We start from the raw sequence: 23,401 nt of genomic DNA on the forward strand, positions 1-23,401 counted from the left end.
AGTAATGTAGTGTTTGATAAACCCAAAGAGTCCAGCTTCTGGGATAGGAACTCAGTATTTGACAAAAACTGCTGGGAAAACTGGAAGATAGTATGGCAGAAATTAGGCATAGACCAACATCTTACACCTTATACTAAAATAAGGTCAAAATGGATACATGATTTAGACATAAGAGGTGATACCATAGGTAAATTAGGAGAGAAAGGAATAGTGTACCTATCAGATCTTTGGAAAGGAGAACAGTTTTTGACCAAACAAGAGATAGAGTATATTATAAAATGCAAAATGGATGATTTTGATTATATTAAATTAAAAATTTTTTTGTACAAACAGAAGCAATGCATCCAAAATTGGAAGGGAGGCAGAAAACCGGGAAACAATTTTTGAGGCCAGTGCTTCTGATAAAGGCCTCATCTCTAAAATATATAGGGAATTAAATCAAATTTATAAGAATCCAAGTCATTCCCCAATTGAGAAATGGTCAAAGGATATGAACAGGCAGTTTTCTGATGAAGAAACCAAAGCTATCTATTCCCATATGAAAAAATGCTCTAAATCTCTAATGATTAGAGAGATGCAAATTAAAACAACTCTGAGGTACCACCTGACACCTATCAGATTGGCTAAAATGACAAAAAAGGAAGATAATAAATGTTGGAGAGGCTGTGGGAAAATTGGAACACTAATGCATTGTTGGTGGAGCTGTGAGCTGATCCAACCATTCTGGAGAGCAATTTGGAATTATGCCCAAAGGGCGATAAAGCTGTGCATACCCTTTGACCCAGCAATCCCACTTTTAGGTCTTTTGCCCAAAGAAATCATGGAAGGGGGAAAGGGACCCACGTGTACAAAAATATTTATAGCTGCTCTTTACGTGGTAGCAAGGAATTGGAAGTTGAGGGGGTGCCCATCAATTGGGGAATGGCTGGACAAGTTGTGGTATATGAATACAATGGAATACTATTGTGCTGTAAGAAATGATGAGCAGGAAGAGTTCAGAGAAACCTGGAGGGTCTTACGTGAGCTGATGATGAGTGAGATGAGCAGAACCAGAAGAACATTGTACACAGTATCATCAACATTGAGTGTTGACCTACTGTGATGGACTATATTCTTCTCACCAATGCAATGGTACAGAAGAGTTCCAGGGAACTCATGATAGAAGAGGATCTCCAAATCCAAGAAAAAAAAAGAAAGAAAGAACTGTGGAGTATAGATGCTGATTGAACCATATTATTTCTTTGGTTTTGGGTGCTGTTGTTTTTTTTTTCTATTTTGAGGTTTTGCATCACTGCTCTGATTTTTTCTCTTGTAACAGGATTAATGCAGAAATAGGATTAATGTTATTATGTGTATATATATGTGTGTATATATCTATATCTATATATGTATAGAGATATATAGATATAACCTATATCAGATTACCTGCTGTCTAGGGGAGGGGGGGAGGGAGGGGAGGGAGGGAGAAAAATCTGAAATTGTAAAGCTGGTATAAACAAAAGTTGAGAACTATCTTTACATGTAATGGAAAAAATAAAATACCTTATACATTAAAAAAAGACTTCATCTTCTCTGTAATACTGGATACTACTGAACAATTCCTCCCTTCTGGAAATTTCTTATTTCCAAAGCATGGCATTCTCCTAGTTTTTCTTCTTCCTCCCTTTTTGATTACTCTTCTGTTTTTTATTACTCCTCCCTTTTTTATTACTCCTTCCTACTTACTTCCTCTAAATAACAGGCAGCTAAGTTGGCACAGTAAATACAGCACTGGGCCTGGTGTCAGGAAGACTGAGTTCAAATCCATCCTCAGACACTTCCTAGCTGTGTGACCCTGGGCAGATCATCCCACCTCTGTTTGCCTTAGGGTTGTTGTGAAGATCAAATGATTTTTGATGAAGATCAAATATTTGTAAAGCACTTAAACCCTGCCTGGCACATAGTAGACACTATGTCAATGTTTATTCCCTTCTCCCTTTTCCCAAAGTTTAGTCTTCTCTTATCTCAATACTCTCTCCTCTCAACCACTCCTAAGGCTTAGACTCTCCCTTTCTATAGTCTATCCATAAACTAACCTGAATTACTTGTAATCCTTAGACATCATGCACTTGTCACTTCCAGGCATTTGCTCACTTATCAGCTGCAATGCCATATCTCTGTCCATTAAAATTCTACCCAAGCTTTAAGACTTTGTTCCTCCTTTATGAAGATACCTCAGCCAAAAGCTCCAAGGGACCTCAGAGTTCATCTAGTACAGAGATGTCAAATTCATGGCTAGGACTGCTACCCTAACCAGATTAAAATGTAATTAGCAAAATAAATAAAAATACAATAACACAGTGTTATTTCATGGTTTTCTAAGTCAATATGCGCCAGCATAGATCTATTTTTATTTGAGTTTGATGCCATTGATGTAGTACACCTAAACCTGAACATGAATCTTCTCTACAACCTTCCCTTGTCAAGTGGTCTTTGAGCCTCCACTCCAAAATTCAATTCAACTCAATACAACACATTTATTAACTACCTACAGGCCCTACGGCTAGGCTCTGGAGACACAAAAACAAAACAAAAATTGCTACCTTCTAGAAGCTTATGCTTTATTGAAAGGAAACAACATGCACACAGATAAGTATACACAAAAATCTATACAAAATGTAAAATAATTTTGAGAAGGAAAAAACACTAACACTTGGGGAAATCAGAAAATTCCTCCCATACAAAGTGGCACCTGAGCTATGTTCTGAAGGAAGTTAGGAATTCCGAGAGATAGAGGTGAGAAAAGACAAGATGGGAGGCCACTTATACAAAGGCAAGGAGCCAAGAGGAGGAATATTACCAGGAGAAGAGCCAGTAGGTCATTTTGACTGGAAAAGGGAGTGTATGAAGAGAAATATGAAATAAGACTGGAAAAGTAGGTGAGAGCTAGAGTATGGCAGGTAGAACACCTTAAATGTCAAACTTTTTATTTTATTTCAGAGATGAAAGCCACTGAAGATGTTCACATAAAGAGGTGACATGGTCAGATTAGTATTTTAGGAATATCAATTTAACAGCTCTGTGAAAGATGGACTAAAGAAGGGAAAATCTAGAAGTAGGACAACCAATTAACAAGACTTTTAAGAGTCTGGGCAAGTGATAAGGGTCTGAACTATGGTAGAGACTATGTAAGAGAGGAGATTAATTTAAGACGTTATGGGGGGTGGGAGAGAAGGAAGATGCCTCTAAAACTGTGAACTTGAATGATTGGAAAGATGGTAGTATCCTCAAGAGAAATAGGGAAGTTTGGAAGAGGGATGGGATTAGGAGAAAATAAAATTAGTTTCCTTTTGGAAATGTTGAGTTTGAAATGCCTATGGGACATCAAGGTAAAGTTGTCCAGCTGGTAGTTGGTAACAAGAAACTGAAATTCAGGAAAGATATTAAGGTTAAATATAAAGATTTGGAAGTTGTCTGTACAGAACAAAAAATTGTTTAATTTTTTATGGAGGGTTATGGAGGGTAAAGGGATCGCAAAGAAGAAACTATAGGAGAAGAAGGTCCAGGACAGAGTCTTGGGAATGACCACATTTAAGGAACAGAAGAAAGATGATTTACAAACAGAAGTAATGCAGCCAAGATTAGAAGGAAAGCAGAAAGCTGGGAAACAATTTTAATAGCCAGTATTTCTGATAAAGGCCTCATTTCTAAAATACATGGAGAACTGAATCAAATTTATAAAAATACAAGTCATTCCCCAATTGAGAAATGATCAAAGGATATGAACAGGCAGTTTTTAGATAAAGAAATCAAAGATATCTATTGCCATATGAAAAAATGTTCTAAATCAATATTGATGACTAATATGATGTTTTACATAATCATACACATATAAGCGTTATCTGATTGCTTACTGCCTCAGGGAGGGAGAAAAGGAGGGATAAAAATTGGAACTCAAAACTATAAATAAATTTAAATCACTATTGATTAGAGAAATGCAAATTAAAACAACTCACAGCTATCAGTTGGCTGATATGACAAAAAAGCAAAATAATAAATGTTGGAAAAGATGTGGAAAAATTGGAACACTAATGCATTGTTGGTGGAGTTGTGAACTGATCCAGCCATTCTGGAGAGCAATTTCTTTTTGTTTTTTGAAGGGCAATGAGGGCTAAGTGACTTGCCCAGGTTCAAATAGCTAGTAACTGTCAAGTGTCTGAAGCTGTATTTGAACTCAGGTCCTCCTGAATCCAGGGCCAGTGCTTTATCCACTGTGCCACCTAGCTGCCCCCTGGAGAGCAATTTGGAACTATGCCCAAAGAGCTATGAGGCTGTGCCTACCCTTTGACCCAGTAATACCACTACTAGGTCTGTATCTCAAAGAGATCATAGAAAAGGGAAAAGGACCCACATGTACAAAAAAAAATTTCTAGTAGCTCTCTTTGTGGTGGCAAAGAATTGGAAATTGAAGAGATGCCCATCAATTGGCAAATGGCTGAACAAGTTGTGATATATGAATGCAATGGAATATTATTGTGCTATAAGAAATGATGAGCAGGCAGATTTCAGAAAAGCCTGGAAAAACTTAAGTGAACTGATGCTGAGTGAAGTAAGCAGAACCAAGAGAACATTGTACAAAGTGATAGCAACATTGTGAGATAATCAACTGGGATAGACTTTGCTCCTCTCAGCAATATAATGATCCAAGACAATTCCAAAGGACTCATGATGGAAAATGTTCTCCACATCCAAAAAAAGAACTGTGGAATCTGAATGAAGATTGAACCATACTATGTCTACTCTTTTTTTTTTTTTTTTTTGGTGAGGCAATTGGGGTTAAGTGACTTGCCCAGGGTCACACAGCTAGTAAGTATCAAGTGTCTGAGGCCAGATTTGAACTCAGGTCCTCCTGAATCCAGGGCCAGTGCTCTATCCACTGCTCCACCTAGCCGCCCCCTATTTCTACTCTTTTTTGAGATCTTCCCCTTTTGTTCTGATTCTTTTTTCACAACATGAAAAACATGAAACAATGCAGACATAGTTCCATGTGATTGTACATATATAACGTATATCAGATTGCTTTCTGTCTTAGGGATGGGGAGAGAGAAGGGAGGGAGGGAGAAAAATTTAGAACTCAAAATCTTATAAAAACAAATGTTGAAAACTATCTTTACATATAACTGGAAAAAATAAAAAACTATTAAGATTGATAAAAATAAAATCCCTTTGAGCAGTTAATGTGAGGGACAGATTATAAAGGAAAAAGACTTGGATGGAGAAACCAATTAGGAGGGTATTGCAATAATCCTGGCAAGAAGTGATGAGGACCTGGTTGTAGCATAAATGAAATGAATGTTAGATGGGAGAGATGTCATGGTAGCAGAAATGACTATATGATTAGATGGAGAGCATATCATCTCACCCATATCTCTCCAACTTTTTCACTAGGTTAGTAAGAGAAACTGGATCGAATGCTTTGCTAAAATGAAAATCTAGTTAAACTATAACTATAGCATCACCTGATCTAGTAATTTAATGAACAGCTGAAAAAAAAAAGTAAGAGTACCCTGGCAGGCTTTGCTCTTTATTGAGTGCTGATGGCTCTTTAGGATCTCTACTTCCTTTCTAGACATTCCCCACCATCTCTAATTTGTGGGAAATCCTAGAGCAGATTACTAGAGTCCAAAGCACTAGGATCTTGTTTGTGGACTCTGTTCTCTCCTTTTTGAAAATCAGAACATTGTCTTTGTTTATGTTCTTTCAAAAAGACAGTGGCTCAATAATCAAGGCTTCCAGGTAGTTTATCTGGGCCAGGTGCCTTTAATCCTTTGAATACACGTGGTACTTTCTTAGGATCTCCTTATCTTGGGTATCAACTTGCTATCCATTTTTGCTCGGGTGCTTTCTTGGACAAAGGTCACTCTCCCTTGCCAGAGAAAACAGAAGCAAGCTCTGCTTGAGCTGCTCTGAGCAGCTCTGCCGTCACTAATCTTCCTCCTCTTCAGCGCAAGCAAGTACTTCTCTCCCCCAACATCTCCAAAAGAACCCCCCCAAAAAAAACCCATAAGCCCTTTGGGTAGCCTTAGCTTTCCTTGGCAGTTTCTTTAGTCCCCCTGTCATTTCTTAGTACTGCACCACCATTCTGTGTTCATCCTGATTCCTGCCCTTACTTGCATTTTCTACCCCTAATTTAAAACCAGGGCAACTAGGTGGTCCCAGCGGACAGAGCACTGACCCTGTAGTTGGGAGGACCTGACTTCGAATCTCACCTCAGACACTAGCTGTGGGACCCTGGGCAAGTCACTTAACCCAAATTGCCTTAAACATCCAAGGCCATCTCCAAGTAGTCCTGATGTATATCTTGCCACTGAACCCAGACAGCTCTGGAGAGTGAGGTTGGTGACCTTGCACAGCACTGCCTCACTTAGATTTAAATCTAATTCACTTCACCTCATTGTCATGGTCCTCTTTGAGAATGAAGGATAAACAACAACGAACTCTCAATCACCTGGTAAATTCCCTGTACATTTATATCAATCTCATCAGAGATCTCATTTTTCCTTCATCAAAACTGCTTCCCTTTTGTCTTCAGAATTGTATTGTTGAGATCCTTCCTGGGCTGTACTACCAATTACAAAGCAGAATTAATTTGAATTTCTCAGCTGGCTTTCCATGCAGGATTCTCCATGAGATCCTACCTGTCTTTCCTCCAACTCTGTAAATCTGCTTTCCAAAATCTAAGATTCTAGCAGTGGATAGAACACTGGCCTTGGATTCAGGAGGACCTGAGTTCAAATCCGGCCTCAGACACTTAACACTTACTAGCTGTGTGACCCTGGGCAAGTCACTTAACCCCAATTGCCTCACACCAAAACAAACAAACAAACAAAAAATCTAAGATTCTGGTCAGACTGTGCTGAATTTTGTACTCTTTTAGGGAATTGGTCACTTCTGCCCAAGATTTCCATCATTCCAACCATTCCTCCTTATTAGGGAGAACCAAAACCAGAAGACAACTTCCTTTTGTTGGTTTTTCCACATTTTAAAGGATGAAATTATTATTAAGGCAAGTCACAAAATTGTTAGGTAGAGAACCCCAGCAAGGGCTAGATACCTCTAGTCCCCAATCACTATTATAGTGTACTTCTGTGCCAGGCTTGTGATTTGTTTCTTGAATTCCTCAACTATTTCCTCTTTCTATCCAGATAGAATCTAGAATAGTCCTATAGAATAAAGGCTTTGAAAAGGTCATGGATTTAGCAGGTAAGAAATAGCTTGTAACCTTGGAAAGAGCAGTTTCAGGCCACTGGTAGAGTCAGAAACCAGAAAGAGGCTTTAAATGACTGAGGAGTGAGAGGTGAGAAAATGGAAGCAACAATTGTAAACAAATCTCTCTAGAACTTCGGCTATAAAAGAGAAGAAACATATAGGAGCTATTGTCCACCCTCCTTAAATAAATGTCTTTGCTAAGGAGCAACTAACTCCCCTTCCTAACTCCTCCATGAAGAAAACAACAATGAAAAGGGCTCATAAGTTAACCCTAGACATATGCTCTATTGTCTCCTGGGGACAAACTATTTGGCAAGGTTTCCCTCCTCATTGAGAAAGAGCCTAGTTCCACAGAAGCTTTGGAGTTTGTCAAGAGGGAAAGAAGCCAGAAGAGATAAAGTATCAGATTTCCCTTTCTTCCCCCTTTCACTCAAAAGCCCAAGTTGCCCTAAACAAGAAATTTCCATTCTTCTCACACCCTTCCAATCACCCTCCTTTACCTTGAGAAAGCCACACATCAGTTCTCCCAATCACTGGAGTCCTACTAGTTAACATTCCCCCAAAGGGTTACCCTTCCCTTTGCCTTAGTCAGCTAAAATGGGGGGGGGGGCGGGGCAGGGAAAGGAAGAACAGTGATTTGAACAACCAAGTCATCTCTCTAGTACTTAGCCTATGTCTAGTAACCTAGTTCTGTGCCTGACTAGCTTCAGAAATGCCCTGTACCCTCTCAAGACCCCTCAATCCATGTCCCCAAACACCTTTACTTCTAGAACCAAGGAATATCAGAGTTGGACTAGATCACTGAATAATCCCTTACAACCCCATCTGAGCAGGAATTCCCCCCAATAATATCCCTAAGGAGCCTCCACCACCCAGGTGAAACTTAATTCTTTCCAAGGAAACTCATCTCCTACTCTATTGTTGGACAGCTCCAGTTCTTAGGAAGGTCTCCTACAATAACAAGCTAAAATCTGCCCTTCTTCCCATCCCGAAATCTCCCTCTCTAGTGTTATTAGTTCTGCCCTCTGGAGTCAAGCTGATTCATCCAATCCCCTTTCCCCCCAAGATGAATTGTCTGATATCTGAAAACAGTGATCATGTCCCTCTAAGGCCAGCTCATAACTCAGTGCCTCCAAGGGAATAAGGAAGCTGAGGTGGAAGAATAAGGGATGTGATTCAGAAGGTGAACAGCAACCCCTTCTAGATTCCTCATGTTGCAACAGGGATAGGAGGAATCTTGCTTACACCCCAAACCGGAACTGTTTGCCCTGCCCTATTTGAGCAAGAAGTATTGAGAAAACATTGAAGAAACTGGTCTCCACAGTCATGGGGTCAAGTGAAGGGTAGAAGGTAAGGAAGGTGTGATGATAGGAAAAGGCAGAGAGAGGTCAGTAATAAGGGAAGGAGGAAAGCAGGTAGGCAATTTTGGGGGGCGGAAATAGGGAAGAGGCTACAGATATAATAAAAAACACATTTAGACACCACTTAACTGCTTACAAAGTAGTTTACATGTATCATCTCATTCAGTCCTTAAAATAACCAAGTGAAATAAGCTGACAGCACAAATACCATTAGACTGGGGAACTGAGATCCAGAGCTGTTCAAATAATTTGCCCAAAAGTAACATAACTAGGTAGTGACAAAGCTGGGACTCAAACCCAAATCTTTAGACTCCTAGTCCAGTGCTCTTTCCACTATGCTGCTGTTGGGAAGGATGATGAGGGGGCAGACAAAAAGAGTGAAAAGACAAATAGTGATAGGGAAGGAAAGTGACAAGGAATAGATGAAGATGTGGGAAAGATGGTGATACACAGAGTCTCCAGTCTGGCAGGAATCTTCAGATATCATTCCATCCATTCCCTTTCCTCCAAGTAAGATGGCAACTGTCCCTAATATAGTGAAATAGGATGAAGGAAAAAGAGAGTCTCTTCTTTCTCCAAAGCAAATTTTTAAGCCAATGTTGGATATACATTCCAGGGCTTCCTACCCACCTAGCATGTACTCAATAACGCTATCTCTCCCTTAATCATTCTAATTAGAAGTGACCTTTCTCCACTTTAACCTCTCTGTGTTCATACTACTCATTAGAGATCATATTTTGTCTCATATTACATATTAGGTTATATTAAGTGAACATATATATGGCTTTGCACATAGTAGGTTCTTGATTAAGTTTGCTGACAATGGTATGAAAAATTGTTCCTCATAGTGAGGAGTGGGAGTTCAAATGGGAAATGATGAGAGCTTTAATTAGGGTAGACACCTTAAAAAGTAGATGTAGATTTCGTTTTCTACATGGTACATAAAGGGGTAAAGGGTCCAAGAGCTGTCCTTGAAATTGGATCAATTCCCCTTTATGTCTGCCACTCTCTTTCCCTCCCTGCTGTACAGGCAGCTCTGGAACCAAGGGCTTCTTCTTGGCTGGGTGGGTTCTGGATTACTTTGGACTAGTTTAGTACTGGGGTTAAAGCTGAGGATATGGGGGATTCAGAGGTGGCTCAGAAGGACAGGACCATGGGCAGTAAGCAGTTTGTGGAGCCAGCCTGAGAAGGAGCTGAAGGTTAGTTATTTATGAGGTCTCCTAACCAGTCTCTCTCTCTTCCCTTAGATGCTCCTGCCCAATCTATCCCACGTGTGCTGGCTAATTTGTCTTTATGGCTTCTATGGTTCTGATCACATTACTCTCTTGCTCAAAAATCTTTTATGTCCTACAGAATAAAATCCAAATTCCTTAGCATTTAACAAAGTGCCTAGCACATAGTAAGCACTTAATGTTTGTTGACTGAGCCTGACATTCAAGTTCACAATCTGACTGCAGCCTAGACTCCCAGACTTCTCTCTTACAGTCCCCCTAGACATATGCACCCTCTGTTTTAGCCAGAGTGAATTTCACACCATAGCCCATTCTCATACTTTTATTCATACCTACCTCAGTCTATCAAAATTCTAGCCATCCTTCAAGGCTTGGATTGAATGTTACTCCCTCCAAGGAGCTTTCCCTGAACTCTCAACTATAAGTGATTCCACAGTGCTCTGAATCCTCATACCACTTTTTCCTGTAAAGAACAGTTTCGGGCAGCTAGGTGGCGAAGTGGATAGAGCACTGGCCCTGGATTCAGGAGAACCTGAGTTCAAATGCGGTCTCAGACACTTAACACTTACTAGCTGTGTGACCCTGGGCAAGTCACTTAACCCCAACTGCCTCACCAAAAAAAAAAAAAATTATTTAAAAAAAAAGAATAGTTTTCTTCCCCCTCTTTTTTCTAGTTTTGTTCTTTTATTTGGCCCGTTCACACTATTTCGAGTTGGAACCCCACCATTCATAGGGTATTAACCAAGCTAACTCGTATAAACTATCAGAATCCATATTGTATCCCTTTTTCTAGACACTCTCTCCAACTGGCTTATGAATACCTTGATGACAGGGACCATATCTTATTTCATTGTGTATTGTCTGAATACAGAGTCTTGCACATAGTAGGCATCTGTGTGGGTTTGGGTTTTTGTTTTTAAACAGATGGATGAATGAGAGAAAGGCTGCCTTGCCTCTCAGACTCATCCATGGACTAAGGTAACCGATTAGACCTAAGAGTTTGGGGGAGGGGAAAGTGAGGAATCCGGGCAGTCACGGGAGGGAAAGAAGGGTCGGAACAGAAAAAGACCAGGAGAGGAGGGAGCTGGGAAAGCAGCCGCAGCGAGAAAATGGGAGACTGGGGGTTGGCAGTGAGAGGGGAAGTCTGAGGGAGGGTGGGAGTCAGGGGTCAGAGGGGACCAGGGTTAGAGCCCATTACCTCAAGTCCGGGGGCCCCGCTCCCTCTCCGTCTCCTTCCGCAGAGGGTGCTTGGGTGAGAGCCGGGGCTGCGGCCCGGGTGTCTCCCCCGCCGCCTGCATATGCTCCTGCTCCCGTTCCCGCCGCCGCCCGTAGCTCCTCTTCGGTCTGGCTCCCCACAGTCCCGCCACCGCCGCTGCCCCCGCTGGCTGTCCGCGGGCCCGTCCTCCGGCGCCGAGAGCCGCCCGCGCCACCTCGGTCCCCCATCTCCTTGGCTTCAACCTCAGCTACTGCCGCCGAGCCCCCGGCAGCCCCACGGCTCCGGCACCGCACGGCCCGGCCCGGCCCCGGCCCGGCCCCGGCCCCGGCACCGCCTCCAGCACCGCCTCCCCGTCCTCCCAGCCTACAGCCGCTAACCGCCAACCGCTGCCCCCTGCCGGCCGCCGTAGGCCACACGACAAGCCGCCCCACTCCCAGAAGCTCCTGCTGGGTGGGGAGGGGAGGGAAGCGGCGGACTTATGAAAGCGCAGGCGCACGCCGCCCTCTGGGATTTGTAGGTTCCCGCGGAGGTGGGGCGAGGTACGTGGGGAGTGTGACGCGCAGAGGAAGTAGTGACTATAGGCACGCTGGGACTTGTAGTCAAGAGAGAGAGGCGGGGGAGCATCCCCTTCTCAAGACAAGCAATGGACAGAAAGGCTAAGACGCAGGCCTGCCCCAAACGGGCAACTGTGCCAAGACGCACCCTGGGAGTTGTAGTCTAGAAGTGACTCAAGCACGTGGGCCAGGCTGCCTGGTGCCTACTTCTGCGTTCCTGAGTCCTGGTGCTGTCATATCTGTCTATGATTTTGGTCACCAGAATATTGGGGAGCAGGAGAGTTGCAGAGACATAACAATAAATTATGTGAATTAAGTCATTCTCTCCTGCTATTTATCCTCTCTGCCATAAAATACATTTTGCCTTTAATTGGAAAGTCTACCAGAAAAGTATATGTATGTGTACCCTTTCTTTGTTAGTGCAGATACAACAAAAAGCTACAGAGCCTTCTGGTTGTTGGGGCCTTAGTATCCTGGCAATTTGGCACAGCTGACAAAATAATCTCTCTGTTATATGGCTAAATGAAGGAGTTGGATAAATGATCTCTAAAGTCCCTTCCAACTTTTCTATTTTATATTTCTACTCTTTGAAAACCGTCTAGAATTTACTTGGACTAGACCGGGGCTTCTTAAATTTTTTCCACTCTCAAACTTTTCACCTGAGAAATGTTTACAACCCAGATATATGTAAGTATATAAGATAGGTATACATAACCTTTTACTATTGCCAAATTTTTCCTGACCCCCCCACATTCAGATGTGACCCACAGTTTAAGAAGCTTTGGGCTAGGGGCAGCTAGGTAGCACAGTGGATAGAGCACTGGCCCTGGAGTCAGGAGAACCTCAGACACTTGACACTTACTAGCTGTGTGACCCTGGGCAAGTCACTTAACCCCAATTGCCTTGACAAAAAAAAAAAAAAGAAGAAGAAGCTTTGGGCTACATGATAAAATACTAACTTCTTAGCCCGAAATTGAAAGGCCTTCTACAATCTGGCTCCAGCCTGCCTTTCCAGCTATAGTTCTTATTACTTCTCTTCATGAATTGTACATTCCAGATAAACAGAACAACTTTCTGGTCTCTGAACTCCCTTGGTACATTTCCTCAGGTCATTAGTCATGCCTAGAATGCACTTTGTTACTCAAGGCCTGCTGAAATTCTTCTCACAGGAGTTCCAGGAAGAGAGAGGAATGAGTGATCCTTACTAAGCCCAGCTCGCCTAAAAACCTTAGAATAGTGATAAATGAGAAAAACAAAATAAGGAGAAAGAGTAGAAGAAAAGAACAGGAAGAACAAAGGAAAAAAATCTTCAAAGGAAAATTAACAGAACAATAAAATGAGGAAGGGAAAAAAACCACCACAAAACCAATACAATGAAGTAAATGCTCTATGAGGTAAAAGAATAATATGAGAGTCTTGGGTTTTGAGTTGTAAAGCCAATAAATTAAACACTCTAATTTTACAAATGAAAAAACTAAAGCCCAGGGATATTAAGTAATGTGCCTGGGGCAGCTAGGTAGCACAGTGGATAAAGCACCAGTCCTGGATTCAGGAGGACATGAGTTCAAATCCAGCCTCAGACACTAGCTGAGTGACCCTGGGAAAGTCACTTAACCCTCATTGCCCCGCCCCCCCCAAAATTAAAATTTAAAAAAATAATAGATTTATAAAAAAAAGTTATGTGCCTAAGGTTACACATAATAAGCGGCAGGGCTGACTTCTGATCTAGTATTTTTTCTATTGTACCCTGTTGCCTCTTTTCCAGAAGGAAAGAACATGACTATAATAACAACTATACCTCTAGGAAAGGTAATGGAGGGGCAGCTAGGTGGCACAGTGGATAAAGCATTGGCCCTGGATTCAAGAGAACTTGAGTTCAAATCCTGTCTCTGACACTTGACGCCAGTGCCATGTGACCCTGGGTAAGTCACTTAACCCTCGTTGCCCCATACCAAAAAAAGGTAATGGACACACCACAAGGCCTTCTAGAGCATTTAGAACTATAAGAAAAGATATAAAGAAAGCTCTACCATCTATAAAATTGGAAATGTTACCTGATGGAAAAAGTCAATAAGAACATAAAAATTGATTAGCTGGAGAGTGGGGATGGAGTAGAAAATTTCTGAGGAGCAGGGTGGCTCAATCAAAATGAAAAAATACACAGGTAAAAAAGAAAAAGAAAAAATACACAGGTAGGAGAACAAATAACATAGCCAAATTGTTTTTTAAAAAATAGTAAGAGATGTCAGTTTTCTCCAAACCAAAGCAACAGAGCTAAAGGATTGAGATCAGCAAGATAAAATGAGAATTGTTGCTTTCCTAGGGGAAAAAAAGCCAGTAGTACCATATTCCAGGTATATGAAATACTATATTCTAGAAAATTGTCTAGAAGTATTGGAAACAGAGCAGAGTGAAAATTTATAGAATCCTAAGATACTAACAAAGAAAAACTCTAAAGTTGGCTCATTAAGAAATATAGTCAAAAAATAAAAAGAAAGAAAGAAAGAAAGATAGTCACCAAGGTTCAGAACTACATTGCCAAGGAGAATTTTGCAAGTAACCAAGAGGAAGCATTTCACATAACCCATTCATATTATGCAAGACTACTCAATAAAGACAAAGATTGAAATAAGACAGTAGAACGTGATATGCAAAAAATCAAAGAGAATAGGCCTGCATCCCAAAATTGCTTTTCCAGGAAAATTGAGCATACTTTATTGAATGAGTATACTCCATTAAGAGAAAAGATGATTCTTCAATAAGGTCAGAAAATTCAGTGCTTTCCTGTTGCGAAATCTAAGAGTAGGTAGGGCCTTTGGCTTGCAAATTGAATAAGAAGCAGAAATAACTTAATCTAGATATGACTACGTGTCATGAGTAAAGGATGAATCAGTTTATAGAAGTTTTAAGGAGATAAGTTTAGTATAGCTACTTTTAAGTGTCAGAGTTTTAAGGGTCATTGAAACTGAAGGGAAGAATTTCTTGAAAAGGAAACAGGATCTGGTGGTATTCGAATTTGATCATGTACTTCAGCAGTAAAAAAATGATCATAGGTCATACTGTGTATACTTATTACACATTTATATGCATATATATTCATTATAAAACATAAAAATAGGGACAGCTAGGTGGCACAGTGGATAAAGTACTGGCCCTGGATTCAGGAGTACCTGAGTTCAAATCCAGCCTCAGACACTTGACACTAGCTGTGTGACCCTGGGCAAGGCATTTAATCCTCATTGCCCCACAAAAACAAAACAACAAAAAAACATAAAAATATAAATTTAAAAGAATGAGATAATAGTATATGTGACATGGCATAGGGGAGAGGGAACCAGCCTCCCAGGAAGACTTGGACTCAAATGCTACCTCTGACATTTATTAGTTATGAGTAAGTCACTTGACCTCTCATTGTGCTAGGCAATTCTTAAAATTACATATTACAGAGAAGGTGCTGAGGAGAGGGAGAGGGAGTTTACTCACCTCCTAGGAGTTCACCATACCAAGGACACCACAGGTCCAATTGCTTTCCTAATAAAAATTTTAACAGGAGTAATGTGATTGCATGTGCTTCATTAAAAAATTTTTTTTTCACATCACTTTGTGAGATAGCAATTTCAAGGTATGATTTTAAGTTCAGTATACTTCATTATTTGGTTGTAATGGGTGTCATAGTGAAAAATGAAATCTCCCAAATATATGTGCATCCTAATGGAAAAAGGTTTATCACTAGCCTTCTTACTAAATCATGATACTCATTTTTCAATCTCAACCACTGGTTGAGTTTTTGTTGTACAAAGGTTTTTGTTGAAAGTCAGCTAGTAAATTTCCATCTCCACCGCATACAAATCAGAATATGTTGCATTTTTTTGATTGTAATAAATGGGTTCAAAACCCACTGAAACTTTCTGGAAGGTTTTAAAATAGGTTGAAAAATTATGCTTCCAAGTTTTTGAAGTGTGCGGCTCCCAAAGAGGGGTATCTTTGAAGAGGAGGTCAACAATTGTAAATAATGCAGAGAGGTTAAGGAAGATAAGCATCAAGAAGACAACATTAAATTTGGCAATTAAGAAACCATTGTAGGGGCAGCTAGATGGCGCAGTGGTTAAAGCACCGGCCCTGGATTCAGGAGTACCTGAGTTCAAATCCGGCCTCAGACACTTGACACTTACTAGCTGTGTGACCATGGGCAAGTCATTTAACCCCCATTGCCTAAAAAAAAAAAAGAAACCATTGTAGGGGGGCAGCTAGGTGGTGCAGTGGATAGAGCACGGGCCCTGGAGTCAGGAGGACCTGAGTTCAAGTCTGGCCTCAGACACTTACTAGCTTTTTGATCCTGGGCAAGTCACTTAACCCCAGTTGCCTCACCAAAAAAAAAGAAAAAAGAAACCATTGTAGGGAAGGGACTCAGAGAGACTGAGAAACAGGGGGAGGAAGAGAGAGGGACAGACAGAGACAAAGAGAGAGAAGAAGAGAGGAAGAAAGACAGACAGACAGACAGACAGATAGAAGACAGTAAGAGAAGAGACAGAAGAGAGATTGAGGAAGAAAGAAGAGAGAAAAGAAAGATTGAGAAAGAGAGAATGTATTTCATTCTGTAAAAGGTTTAGAAGAAAATTAGATAAGAGGAAGTGTCTGGGGCTTGGAATGTACTGTATCCAACTCTTTCAAGGAATTTATCTGAGAAGGGGAGGAGAGATAGAAGATGATAGCTGGCAGACATGATCATATCCTGCATGTCTTTGGAAACCTTAAAGTGCAATATAAATGTTTTACCTATTGCTATTAGCATCTAGTGAGAGGTTTCTTTTTTTTTTTAAAACGAAGAAGACTTGGGTATGTTTGTAAGCAGCAGGGAAAGAGCCAGGAGATGGGGAGAGATTAGAGAATGGAGATGAGGGGCAGCTAGGTGGCGCAGTGGATAGAGCACCGGCCCTGGAGTCAGGAGTACCTGGGTTCAAATCCGGCCTCGGACACTTAACACTTACTAGCTGTGTGACCCTGGGCAAGTCACTTAACCTCAATTGCCTCACTGAAAAGAAAAAAGAAAGAGAATGGAGATGATGCTGGGGCAGACAGGAGGGTCTGGGATCAAGGATGCATGTAGAGGGGCTGACCTTTGCAAATATCATATCTACCTCATCATCAGAGACTGGAGGAAAGGAGGAGATAGTTTGGGATGATGTCAGAAGAAGGAGGGAAAAAGAAAACATTATTGTGAATAGTCTCAATTTCTTCAGTTTAGTTCCTTGGCTGAGAAGCTAGAGGGGAAGACTACCAAAAGGGAAGGAATGAAAGCTAAGCTCTAGGCACCCAGGACTCATCTCTGAGAGTGGGATTGGTGATAAGGCTTCTCAGAGCTTACATGGACTTTACCTATACATACGTGTTTATGTGTGCATGTAGGTATGTATATAGGCATTCCACTAATCTAGTGATTTAGTGGGATAGAGCCTGGACCTGTGATTTCATTAATATAGGGAGCTGGAAGGTGAGGACATTCCCTCTACCCAATGCAGGTTGATACCTTCTCTGTGACTTATGGGCAGCTGGGTGGTGCAGTGGATAGAACACCAAGTCTGAAGTCGGGAAGATTCATTTTCCTAAGTTCAAATCTGACCTCACTTACTAGCTGTGTGATCCTGGGAAACTTAACCCTGTTTGCCTCAGTTTCCTCATCTGTAAAATGAGCTGGAGAAGGAAGTGGCAAACCACTCCAGTATCTTTGCCAAGAAAACCCCAAAAGGGGTCACAAAGAGTCAAACACTACTGAAAAATGACTGAACTGCAACGTGTAGTGTAGTATAGTATAGTATAGTCTAGTCTAATATAGTATAGTATAGCTTTAGAGAATTGGCTCCAGTCCTGAGAAGTTAAGCAATTTTCTCAGGGTCATACAGCCAATATGGGTCAGTGGGGACACTTGAACCCAGATCTCTCTGGCCTTAAGGCCATCCCTTTATCCATTATACCAAAGCTTCTTAAACTATGGGTCATGGGGTCACATAACTGAATGTGGGCATCATGAAAAATGTAGCAACAGTAAAAGGTTTCTGAATGTGCAATGACCAAAAATCAATTCAAAATCAAAAGTATAATGAATCTGAGGTGTATCTGGCAGTGCTTGCCCATGTTGCATCAAGGGACTTCACTGCAGCCTTGTTCTTTTTTTTTTTTTTTTAAGTGGGGCAATTGGGGTTAAGTGACTTGCCCAGGGTCACACAACTAGTAAGTGTTAAGTGTCTGAGGCCGGATTTGAACTCAGGTACTCCTGACTCCAGGGCCAGTGCTCTATCCACTGCGCCACCTAGCTGCCCCTGCAGCCTTCTTCTTAACACACAACATGCACACTTTGCACTGCGCATTCTGTCATGCCACACGACACCAAGGAATTCTGCCAGAAACCCTCAGCTCAGATTCAAGACTATTGTATGTCATGAATTACAGTATTTTTACTGTACATAAAAAGTTTTCTGCTCTTACCAAAACATAATAGTTTAATTATGGAAAATAAAGACTTTTAATATTTTCCTACCATCACTCCTCAGCATGTAAGTATCAATTTAGTATATCCTTGGACTGTATTGTGTTAGGATGTTTGATTTTTTAAATTGCTATTATCTGATTGTAATGTATAACCTATATCAGATTGCTTGCTGGCTTTGGGAGGAAGGAGGGAAGGGAGGGAGAAAAATTTGGAACTCAAAATCTTACAAAAATGAATGTTGAAAACTTCCAATTACATGTATTTGGAAAAAAGTAAAAATAAATATTATCCCAAAAAAGAAAAGAAAAAATAAAATTGCGGTTATCTCCTTTTATATAAACATAAGTGTTTAATTGCAGCAAGTAAAAACAAAAGCCCTTTAATAATAGTTCTCCGCCAGCATCACTGCTCTATATGTATGTGGGAACATCAATTTAAAAATTAAGCAAAACAAATGTAATTTCATAAACTAAAACTAGTATAAATTTGAGAAATTACTAATAATATTTATTTATATTTTAGAACAACAACATTTTTCTGTTATGTTTAAGTGGCTAAATTTAGACAGAAGAGGTAAATATGCTGATGACAATGAGTCAGTCTTCTCTACCAGGTTGTAGTATGCCTAGGAGCCGATTTGGGAGGACCTGAGTTCAAATCTCACCTAAGACACTAGCTGCGGGACTCTGGGCAAGTCACTTAACCCAAATTGCCTTAAACATCCAGGGTCATATCCAGTCATCCTGATGTATATCTTGCCACTGGACCCAGATAGCTCTGGAGGAGAGAGTGAAGCTGGTGACTTAAATCTAATTCACTGCAAGTCATGACTTCAGCTTGTTGTCATGATCTTCTTTGAGAATGGAGGACAAACAACAACAATAACAAGTGACACAAGAAAAAGAAAACAAGTCAAATCATTTTTTATGTCAAATCATTTTTGCAATATAAATTTACTTCTAATAATGATAACGGTGTGGGAAAACCTCTTTGCTTAATTTGTAATGAGGTTCTGGCTTCAGAAAGCATGAAACCAGCCAAACTAAAACTACATCTTAATACCAGGCATGCAGTGTACTGCAATAAACCAAGGGAATATTTTGAATGACTTTTAAAATCTTCAAATAAAGAAAAACAGTGTCTTGAGAAATTTGTTACTGTCAATGAAAAGTATTTACTTGCATCTTATGAAACTTCTTATTTAACTGCAAAAACTAAAAAGACCTATGTGAAAAGATAAGATCTTGTGTTACCTGCTCCTATTTAAAGGTCAGAAATAGTTCATGGGAAAAAGTATGGGGATGAAATTTGTAAAATTCCTTTATTGAATGATACTGTTTCCAAAGGAATTACTGAAATTAGTAATGACCAATTCCACCAGGCTTAAGGGAAGCCCAAAGTTTGTAATTAAGGTAGATGAAACAACGGATATTTCTAACAGGGTACAGTTGTTACTTTATGTAAAATATGTTTATGAAAGAAGCATTCATGAGGAATTATTGTTTTGTCACCCTTTGGAAAGGTATACAAGAGGGAAAGATAAACATCTTAAAGTCAATGAATTTTTCACAAATGAAAGTTTACAGTGGAAAAAGAGTGTTGGAGTCTATACAGACGGTGCTGAAGCAAATGATGGGTGAGAATGTTGTATTTGTAGCAAAAAGTTAAAACTGGTGACAATGAACATATCACTTTTACTCACTGCATGATTCATTGGGAAGCATTGTAGCCAAAAAAATATCACTAGTTAAAGGGGTAGCGCAGTGGATAAAGCACTCAGGACACCTGAGTTCAAATTCACCTCAGACACTTGACACTTTCTAGCTGTGTGACCCTGGGCAAGTCATTTAACCCTCATTGCCCTGCAAAAAAAAAAGTGATCATACCAGTTAAATGTTGTCCTTTGTGATACTATCAAAATCATTAACTTCATTAAAAGCCATACCCTTAACAATCATTTGTTTTCTAACCTTTGCAAAGACATGGACTAGGATTACAAAAGTTTATTACTTACTACATACAGAGGTAAAATGGCTCTCAAGAGGGCAAAGTTTAAACAGATTATTGAAATTGAAAGATAAAGCTATATTTCTGATTTAGCAGAAATCTGATTTTGTTAATTTTTTTCATAATAATTTAGGGCTTTCAAAACTGTTATTTGTCAGATATCTTTTTTTTTTTTTTTTTTTTTAGTGAGGCAATTGGGGTTAAGTGACTTGCCCAGGGTCACACAGCTAGTAAGTGTTAAGTGTCTGAGGCCAGATTTGAACTCAGGTACTCCTGACTCCAGGGCCGGTGCTCTATCCACTGCGCCACCTAGCTGCCCTGTCAGATATCTTTTTAAAAATGATTTAAAGATGTCGCTTCAAGGAAAAAATAATAACATATTTATGTTAAAAGACAAAATTGAAAATTTTACTAAAAAATTAATATATGGGTGGAAAATGGTTCTTTAAAAATGTTTACAGCAACCAGCCCTGGAGTCAGGAGGACCTGAGTTCAAATGTGGCCTCAGACACTTGATACTTACTAGCTGTGTGACCCTGAGCAAGTCACTTAACCCCAATTGCCTCACCAAAAAAACAAAACAAAACAAAAAAACCCTTAAAAATGTTTACAGCTACAGATGATTGTATAAATGAAAATAACCTTTCCAAAGATTTAATTGTAAGAATTATAATTGATCATCTGATGTGTCTGGAGATACAATTTCAGAATACTTCCCTTCAAATTTTTATTCTAAAAAACTAAGTCAGGTTCATAAACCAGACTCAATTGAAATAAAAAAATGCCAGTCATCTGTCATTAAAAGTTCAAGAAGAATTTGCCAAGTTATCAAGTGACACAGGTTTAAAATTTGATTTTCCTAAAAAATCATTAAATTAATTTTAACTTGGGATTAGGACAGAATTTCAAACAATTTCTGAATTGGCCCTAAACATACTTCTGCCATTTTGTACCATGTATTTATGTGAAGCAGGTGTTCTCAGTATTAATGATTATAAAATAAAAATATCAATAAACTCTGAAAAACGTTCAAGATGCTCTACATCCTTTGGTATCAAATATTCCTCCAAGATTTAACCCTATATGTAAAAATAAACAATTACATCCATCTCATTAGCATGTGAACTTGCTTTTGTTTTTAATAAATGATAAAATTATATGTATACCAAATAATTGTTTTAAAATAAATTTATTTATGATTTATTATCAATAAATGTTTGATTTGTATACTTAATTTATATACCTATGTACCTAGGGTTGAATAAAAATTTCTCAGGTGAAAAGGGGCTGAGAGTGCAAAATGTTTTAAAAGCCCTGCACTATACCACACTGCCTCTCATCAGTTTAGCTAACCCTTTCAAAAAAAGGAAATAAGATTATTCTGTTGTGACCTGTTCTTTTTTTGTTTGTTTGTTTGTTTTGTGAGGCAATGGGGGTTAGGTCACACAGCTAGTAAGTGTCAAGTGTCTGAGGCCAGATTTGAACTCAGGTACTCCTGAACCCAGGGCCAGTGCTCTATCCACTCTGCCACCTAGCTGCCCCCTGTTGTGACCTGTTCTTGATGAAGCATCTCTGTTTTTTTGTGCTCACCTTTCCTCTTCTGGCTCTGCTTCTGACTCTCCAGACTTTGCCAGAATACTTTAGGGCCTGTCTCACCCTGTAGCATCCTTTGACCAGAGCAGGTCTCTTTCCTTCCCCCTCCCTTTTCAGCTCCCTTTTTTGCATTGTCTTCCCTCAATAGAATGGAAGGTTTTCAACTCCGGGACTGTACTTTTATTTGTTTTTCTTTTCTTAGCATAGTAAAGCACACAGTAAGCCTCAATAAATTGATTGTTGCCTTGCCTTGTCTAATCACTTCCTCTTCTATACGGATATTAGCCACCTTATTAATAAAACATTCTGCAGTTTTCCCAGGAATTGAAGTCAAACTCACTAGCCTCTTCCTTTTTTAGACAATAGTACATTTGCCCTTCTCCAGTCCTGTGTTACTTCTTGGGTTCTTCATTATCTTCATGTATCAACAGCAGTGGTTTGGTAATAATATTCAACAATTCTTTCAGTGCCTGAGAAGGTAATTCATCTAGGCCTGGCATAGTCCCTTCCTTGCTCTCAATTTATAGGAATCTCAAACAAGGAAAAGGTCACAATACTTTAAAATGAATATTTTAGTTCATTTTCTGCAAAAATTATGCAAACTACTTTGTTTTCTTACTTGACCCCTCCCCTAGGATTGAAAGGGCTTCTTCTGAGAAGCAATTTCTTAATCCTTTCTGAATGGAGAAGAGGACACTTCCTTTAGGTAGGTCAGAGATGGGGGAAGGCATTAATCTTAACCAGATAAAGAGGTACATTGGCTTCTGAGTTTGTTTACCATGTTCCTTCCATATTCCTAGGACTCTAGCTCTTATTATTGGGCTTTTACACACTTTCCTAAAGTGAAAAGTTTGGGAAAGGACATTAGAGAAATGTTTTTTTCTTAACATTTTCAGTTGAGCTAGGTTTATATCCCAAAGACATCCCCCAAAAGAGAAAGAGACGTATCTGTACAAAAATATTTATAGCAGTTCTTTTTGTGGTGGCTAAGAATTGGAAATCAGAGGAATGCCCATCAATTGGGGAATGGCTAAACAAGCTATGGTATATGATGGTGATAGAATATTATTGTGCTATAAGAAATGACAGGCAGGACGATTTTAGAAAGGCCTGGAAAGACTTGTATGAACCGATGTATAGTGAAGAGAGCAGAACCAAGAGAACATTGTACACAGTGACAGCAATATTGTTTGATGAAGAACTGTGAAAGACTTAACTATTCTCAGCAATACAATGATCCAAGACAGTCCCAAAGGACCATTGATGAAACATACTATCCACCTCCAAAGAAAGAACTGATATTGATGGAACAGATTGAAGCATGCTATTTTTTACTTTCTTTCATTTTTTTTTCTTTTATTCAAGTTTTCTTATACAAAATGACTAACATGGTAATGTTTTACATAATCGTATATGTATAACCTATATTTGATTGCTTACAGCCTAAGGGAGGGGAGAGGGGAGGGAGAGAAGGCGGGATAAAAATTGGAACCCAAAACTATAAATAAACTATAAGTAAAAATTTTTATTATATTAAAAAAGCATTTTCTAGGGCAGCTAGATGGCTCAGTAGTTAAAGTGCTGGCCCTGGATTCAGGAGTACCTGAGTTCAAATCTGGCCTCAGATACTTGACACTTACTAGCTGTGTGACCCTGGGCAAGTCACTTAACCCCCATTGCCCCAACAACAACAAAAAAAAGCC

The 23,401-nt window shown here is 39.8% G+C and overlaps 1 protein-coding gene across 1 annotated transcript in view; it reads right to left on the reverse strand.

Annotated features, from left to right (window-relative positions):
• Positions 1 to 11,387, reverse strand: part of DGAT1 (diacylglycerol O-acyltransferase 1) — a 42,228-nt gene extending 30,841 nt beyond the window's left edge. The window contains exon 1 of the mRNA XM_043977162.1: positions 11,040 to 11,387. Within this exon, the coding sequence (XP_043833097.1) occupies positions 11,040 to 11,284 (245 nt within the window). The 5' untranslated portion in view covers positions 11,285 to 11,387. The remainder of the gene's footprint in view (positions 1 to 11,039) is intronic.
• Between the last annotated feature and the right edge of the window lie 12,014 nt (positions 11,388 to 23,401).

The sequence above is a fragment of the Dromiciops gliroides genome, chromosome 1 (genome assembly GCF_019393635.1).
Source record: "Dromiciops gliroides isolate mDroGli1 chromosome 1, mDroGli1.pri, whole genome shotgun sequence".
NCBI lineage: Eukaryota > Metazoa > Chordata > Mammalia > Microbiotheria > Microbiotheriidae > Dromiciops > Dromiciops gliroides.